General features: G+C 35.3%; 2 protein-coding genes across 2 annotated transcripts; both read right to left on the reverse strand.

The window, feature by feature from the left end:
• Positions 1–1,494: 1,494 nt before the first annotated feature.
• On the reverse strand, positions 1,495–4,071 carry LOC128132348 (uncharacterized). The gene is made up of 4 exons (XM_052768870.1): positions 3,781–4,071; positions 3,047–3,547; positions 1,616–2,776; positions 1,495–1,524 (listed from the first exon to the last, which is right to left on the reverse strand). The coding sequence occupies exons 1-4, from the start codon at positions 4,069–4,071 to the stop codon at positions 1,495–1,497; spliced, it is 1,983 nt and encodes a 660-aa protein (XP_052624830.1).
• On the reverse strand, positions 4,072–7,013 carry LOC128132349 (uncharacterized). The gene is made up of 3 exons (XM_052768871.1): positions 5,886–7,013; positions 5,327–5,789; positions 4,072–5,207 (listed from the first exon to the last, which is right to left on the reverse strand). Exons 1-3 carry the CDS (start codon positions 7,011–7,013, stop codon positions 4,072–4,074), a joined length of 2,727 nt encoding a protein of 908 aa, XP_052624831.1.
• Between the last annotated feature and the right edge of the window lie 521 nt (positions 7,014–7,534).

The following is a 7,534-nucleotide window of genomic DNA, read 5'->3' on the forward strand; positions in this document are numbered from 1 at the left end:
TTCCACATTTGAGGTCTACGCAATTTAGTAAAGCTTTGATGAGCATCGTTTCATTCTTGAGTTCCACAATAGAAGTCTATGCAATTTAAGCAAAGCATTGATGAGCATTGTTTTGTTCTTGAGTTCCACAATAGAAGTCTATGCAATTTAGCAAAGCTATCTTAAGCATTGTTTCATTCTTGGGTTCCACATTAGAAGTCTATGCAATTTAGCAAAGCATTGATGAGCGTTGATTAGTTCTTGAGTTCCACAATAGAAGTAGTCTTTGCAATTTATCAAAGCCTTGATGAGCATTATTTAATTCTTGAGTTCCACAATAGAAGTGGATGTAATTTAAGAAAAGCTTTGAAGAGCATTGTTTCATTCTTGAGTTTCACATTAGAAGTCTATTGAATTTAGCAAAGCTTTGATGAGCATTATTTAATTCTTGAGCTCCATAATAGTAGTCTTCGCAATTTAGCAAGGCTTTGAAGAGCATTTCTTTATTCTTGAGTTCCACAATATAAGTCTATGTAATTTAAGCAAAGCTTTGATGAGCATTGTTTTATTCTTGTGTTCCACATTAGAAGTCTATGCAATTTAGCGAAGCTTTGATGAGCATCGTTTTATTGTGTTCCACAATAGAAGTCTATAAAATTTAAGCAAGGCTTTGATTAGCATTGTTTAATTCTTTTTTTTTTTGAAAGAGCCAAAGCTCAACAAACTTTATTAAAAAGAATAAAAGAATACAAGCACCAAAAATTCAAACAAAATACAAATATAACCAACCTATCCATACCCAACTACCAAACCACTTCCTAATAATAAGAAATAACCACTCACAAACCCAAAAAACCCTAAAATCCTTACAGGTAGCCCAAAGACTTATTAAAAGATGGAAAAAATGTAACTTCACCCCCTTGCACCATCCAAAACCCCAAATAATAAAAAAAACCAAAGCAAGGGGTAAGGCCCTTAAAAAAACCCTCAGTCCATAAGCTATCCTTTAAGAAAAAACCCCTCAAACCCATCACCCACATAACACAAAACACTAGGTAAAACCAATAAAAGATTACACAAATAAACATCATAAAATAGAAATAACAAAAAAACCCCTCAAAACAACTTTTCCCAAATCTCCTGTCACAATCCTTTTCCTCCACCTTCTTCAAAGTCTTCATCAGGGAATCCACTATCTCTCTATAGCTATTGCCCACCACCATCCATTGCTTCACCTTTCTACACCACAAACTCAAAATGAAACACAAGAAAATAACACCAAAACACCAGTGAGTCATATTAAGTTTCATACTAGACATGGCATCAATCGCATGTCTAGGATTCTCTATTTGGGTAATCTCAATTAAGATCATATCCAAACAGAAAATCCCATAGGTACAAGTCACATGATTTGAGAGAAAACTCTCCAACTAGTGACATATTCCGTCAATTCCTTTGTGCAATTTTTTATTCCCAAAATACCCCCACCATATTCCATTAATAACATCTTCCTTATTAATCTGCCACCACTGCCAAACCCAAAATCTAAACCAACCACACACCAAAATGATAAACCAGAAAATGACCTCCATTATTTAACATTGTCAATTCCCGAAATACCCCAGATCAAATAAACCTTATTATTGATCAATTTAGCTCTTTTCCTTAATCCCATCAGCTTCAAACGAATCTCATTCTCAATACTAGCTATAACCCCCTCAACTGAAGTTCTTCTAGAGCCAAAAAGTCTAGAGTTTCTCTCCCTCCAAATATGAGAAACACAGCTAGCAATCATACATTTGATGATCAAATTCTCACCAGTCTTCAAATTAAGCATTCTGCTTAACATTAAAATCAGATCATTCCATTCTACCGTCTTCAAATTTAACCCCACCTTAATGCAGAAATACCTCCAAAATCTAGAGGTATAATCGCAATTAAAGAATAAATGGTTATGCGAATCAGGAACAATTTCACAGAATGGACACAGCAATTTACCAGCCACTTCCCAACCTCTAACCCTATCCTGAGTTTTTAATCTGTTCAGGACAGCCATCCACAAAATAAAGGAATTGCGAGGAATGCAATTATTGTACCAAACAATATCATACCAAGGAACAATGTCTCCAAAGTTATTTAAATCACTCCACACCTGTTTACATGAAAAATTTCTGCATATACCTTTCTTATCCCTCCATCCAACAACATCATTCATATTAGAATCAATACAAAACATGGGAGCTTCAATCAATCCAGGAAACTTATTAACCCATTCAACCGGCCATGAATAAGTATCAAAATCAAGAACATCACAGACTAAAGAAGAATCACTAAGACCATTACTAACCCAATCTCTTCTAGGAATAATAGTACAAAGAATACCAATTGGATGCCACCAATCATGCCATAAAGCAGTGTTCCTTCCATTTCCCACACACGAAACAACATGAGGCCTAACAGTTTTCCTTATTTCCAAAAACCTCTTCCATGTCCAACTCATACTTTTTTTCTGCAAAATATCCCAAAAATTCCTTCTTCCTATATAATTGGTTCTCACCCACTGCACCCACAAGGAATTTTTGTTATTGATCACATTCGAAACATGTTTAGCAAGCAAAGCATCATTCCATCTCCTTAAATTCTTGATTCCCAGCCCGCCATACTCCTTAGGTTTGCAGATATCTAGCCACTTTACTTTAGCTTTCCCTTTGACTATCTCACCATTAGCCCATAAAAAACTTTTGCACATCTTTTCAATCTCATTAATAGTAGCAATTGGAATTTTAAAAATCGATGCCTAATAAACATGAATAGAAGTTAAGACCGAGTTAATGAGTTGCAATCTGCCAGCAAACGATAAGGTTTTACATTTCCAGTTGAAAATTCTCATCTTAATCTTTTCAATCAACTTTTTACAATCTCTATCAAACAACTTAGTAACACACATAGGAACCCCCAAATATTTAAACGGAAATCTCCCAACATCAAAAGGAAGAATACCCAAAATAATCCTTCTCATATTAGGCTTAAGACAACTGAAATAAATCTGACTTTTTTCTATACTCACCTTCAGCCTTGAAACCTTTTTGAATTCATCAAGAGCATCCCTTATAATTCTGACCGAATTCCCATTACCATAAGAGAATACCAACAGATCATCAGCAAAGCATAAATGGGATATATTGAGGCCCAAACACTTACTATGGAACTTAAAATTCAGAGAATCTTCAATAAGCTTACCCATAATAATATTGAATACCTCCATAACTATAGTAAATAGGTAAGGAGATAAAGGATCTCCCTGCCTAAGCCCACGCTTTCCTTCAAAATACCCATGATCTTCACCATTAAAATTAAGCATGAACCACGGGGAAGAAACACAAGCCATAATCCATTTAACCATGACTGGATGGAACCCAAATCCCTGCAAAATTCTATTAAGAAAACTCCAATCCACCGTATCATAAGCCTTTTGTATATCAATCTTTATCGTACATTTAGGGGCTCCTCTTTTTTTTTGTACCCCACCATCAGCTCCTGAGCAAGAAGAATATTGTCCAATATAGATCTACCAGGAATAAAAGCTGACTGATTATTGCTAACAATATCGCCCAAACAATTTCTAATCCTGTTCACTATAATCTTACTGATACATTTATAAAAAGTATTACAGCAAGCTATAGGTCTAAAATCAGAAACTTTCCTCGGAACCTCCACTTTAGGTACCATAACTATTCTTGTAGCATTGATCCCCTTCAACAATTTACCAGTCCAAAAGAATTCTCTCACAACCTTACATACCTCTGGACCAACAATGCTCCAAGTACTTTTAAAATTTTTTGAAGAATACCCATCAGGGCCAGGGGCATGATTGTCATCTATATCAAACATCGCCATTTTAATTTCTTCATCAGAAACCACTCTAATCATATTAACAGCCACCCTCCTATCCAATTTTTTAGGAAAAAAATCATCACTTAATCCCGACAGATCAGTATCTTCCTTACAACCCAAGAACTTATTAAAATGAGATACAAACTTATCTTTCATAGCCTTCCCACTCACCCATCGGCCATCTTCATTTAGAACCATCTAAATACGATTACTGTTACCCCTGCTTTTAACAATCCTATGAAAGAATTTAGAATTATTGTCCCCATCCTGTAACCATTTGATTTTAGCACGCTGAGTAAGAAGTTTTTCTTCATCATTACAAGCAACATTAAAATCTAAGAGAATATTAGCATGCTCTTCCCTAATCTTGCAATCAAAAGGATTACTGTCAATTTCTTGTTGTTTACATTCCAACTCCATTCTTAACTTCTGAATTCTTTTCCCAGCACCCCAATGTTTATTACACAGCTCCCTGCAATGTTTCTTGAGAATCTTCAACTTTTGAGTCACTTTAAACATAAAAAAACCATCAATATTCTTATCCCAAACCTCCTTAACCAAAGAAAGAAACTCCTCCTTCTCATAAATAAAATTAGCAAATCTAAAAGAAGGCTTCCACTTCACTTTATCACCAGGAAAATTTAAAATAGCAGGGCAATGATCCGAATTTCTATATGGCTTAAAAACAGCATGGGCAAGAGGATGGTCCGAAATAAATTTTAAATTGACCATAACTCTATCGAGCTTCTTCAAAAGCCCCATATTCCCAGCAGGAGTTTTGTTCCATGTAAACTGAAACCCATAAGACTTCAAGTCCTCCACTTCAATAAAACTTAAACAATGAACAAAATCTTCAACTCCTTTAGGAGTTCTAGAGCAGCCTTCAGAATATTCCGATGGTTTTATAGCAACATTAAAATCACCCAATAAACCCCAAGCTTCCTTCTTAACAACCAAACTATGTTTCTTCAAATTATCCCAAAGCAATCTTCTTTCAATGTAATTCGAAGCAGCATATATAAAAGATAAATACATGCCAACATCAGAATTACAAACTTTAACATAACAATGGATAACCTGTTTGGATTGAGAAAGCATTATCACATCAAAAAGTCTAGGATTCCACCCCACTATAATTCTAGTACCAGCCTCACAGCTTTTATTATTAGAAATCCAATCCCACTGCCCAAAATTCTTAACACAAATGTTTTTAAGATTTAAGACTTTGACATGAGATTCAATCACAGCACAAATACCAAGATTATTACTCCTAATAACATCAATAACCTCCTTCTGCTTGACAAATTTATTCGAGCCCCTAACATTCCAAGCACCTATAGGCATCATTGGGAAATAATAGAATTTTTGGCATTTACCTCCTCAAATGCCTGAGAACTCCCCAACTTGCTGCTATTGTTATCCGATACCATCCTGTCTTTCTTTATTTTATTACTTTCATTTCCTTTTTTCTTCCCCTCTCCCTTAATTGATGAAATCATTTTATTATTCTTACTTTCATTAGAACCCATATCAGCACTACCACAATCTTCATTCTGATGAATAACTACCTTCTCAATCTTAGCATCCTCTTCCATTTTATCCAAAGCTTCCTCTTCAATCTCTCCCAAAATTTCAAAACTGTTTTTATTACTAAATCCTTCTCCTGTTTTTGTCACACTAACAAGACTGTGATTGCCCTCCTCTTTCTTATTATCCTTTTTAATTACATACTCCTTCATATTATTCTCCTTCAACCCCTGACTACCAATCAAATCCTGCCCATTAGCAAACTTCTCATAATTTCTGTTCTTTTCTAAATTCCAATGACTTACTCCTTTATTGCTCCAATTCCAATTTTGCCCTTTACCATTTCCACCTCTATTCCCATTATTTCCTTTTGAATAATTACCCCTTCTCTAATTCCCATTCTTCCCATTATTCTTCAGACTATTCGATTGATTATAACCCTCCTAAGCCTTGCTAGTGCCTTCACCATTATTGCTACCTATCACCTTCTTATATTTGACTTCTGTGAATCCATCCCCATTAACTACTTCCTTCCCTTTATTGTTTTTTAAATTTCTCACATCCCTATTTCTAGCCTCTTTCTCAACATTCATAACAGCAACACAAACTTTATCCACATGCCCATAAACTTTACAATGATTACATCTAGAAGGAATCCAAGCATATTCAACATCAAAACTTTGTATCACAGCAGAATTAGAAACAAAATCCCATGTAGAAATATCAATCTTCTTTCTCCATTCCTTCCCAGCTGCCATTTCAACAAGAATTCTAGCATAAGCATTCCTTCCTTTATGTTCCAAACACATTTCCTCCGTAAATGAATCAAAAGCCAAAGGAATCCCTATCTTACTAGCAATTCTACATAAATTTTCACCACTCCATACTTCCAAAGGCAAGTCAAATATTTTAATCCAAACCGGGATTTTATCATGCTTGTTCTTAGTTAATGTCAAACCTGGCCTCCACCTTTGAAGAAATAGTGGCATATTATTAAACATTAACCAAGGACTGCCCTCCAAAATAGACAACATCCCCTGCTCATCACTGAATTTAAAAAAGAAAAATCCTTTGTTGTTCATGAAAACCTCTTCCAGACCCACATTCTTCCACAACCTTCTAACTTCTTTCTGAATCACAGGAAACGCCAACTTCTTATCAATCATATATCCATAAAAAGTATTAGTAAAAGGAATACTCGCATTCTTTAGATTTTCAATCGGAATAATTACAGGTCCATCCTCTTCACCATTTTCCCCTGGAATGAATCTAACATCAATCTTACCCTTATGTCTATTACCCTTTAGCACACCTGCATAAGAGTTCAACAAATTCCCCTGCATTTCACCTTCAACCTTTTTGCTATTCTTCACATCTCCCAAAATAGAAGGAAGCAAATTAATGCTATTAATAACAGTACCTGACTTCTCTTTGCAACTAGTTTCCATATTAATCATAGCATTAACCTTTTCTTCTATCTCAATTTCTTCATCCACACTAGTATCATCCTCACTTGAATCATTTTCCCCTTGCTCTTCAGTAGAACCATCATCATCAGTATTACTTTCTATCTCCTTGACTTTCTTTTCCAAATTTGACATATCGACATCCATTTCCTGATTCTTCTCACTGTCTCAATCCTTCCCCATAGACTTCTCCACCTTCAGATCACTAAGAAATTGAAAGCCAACCCCCGGAATAAATTCTTCATTACTGATAACAATCTTATCCCCATCAGCTCTAGACTTCACAACTTCATTTTCAACCAACTTAGAACTATCATGTTTATTGACATCAATCACCTCAATGTTAGGATTCACCCTAATCATTTCACTCGTAACATTCTTCAATTCCAAATTAGTATCCTGTAAATCATTACTCAATTTCGACCCATCCCAATTTTTCATCAAATTAGCAGTGTTACCTGAAGGAATAGATACAACTTTATCACCATCATTTTTCACCTCCCCAGCAGTTCCATACTTCAATTCCTTCATTTTGCACTCAGATCCAGGAATAGAAATGTTAGAATCCGAATCCCAGGCTGATACAGATTCCAAATCATCTCCCGATACCTCTTCATAACCTTCTTCATTGTCATAATCCTCAGCATCCATCGGCGATAACCCATCCA

The sequence above is a fragment of the Lactuca sativa genome, chromosome 2 (assembly GCF_002870075.4).
Source record: "Lactuca sativa cultivar Salinas chromosome 2, Lsat_Salinas_v11, whole genome shotgun sequence".
NCBI classification, from domain to species: Eukaryota; Viridiplantae; Streptophyta; class Magnoliopsida; order Asterales; family Asteraceae; genus Lactuca; species Lactuca sativa.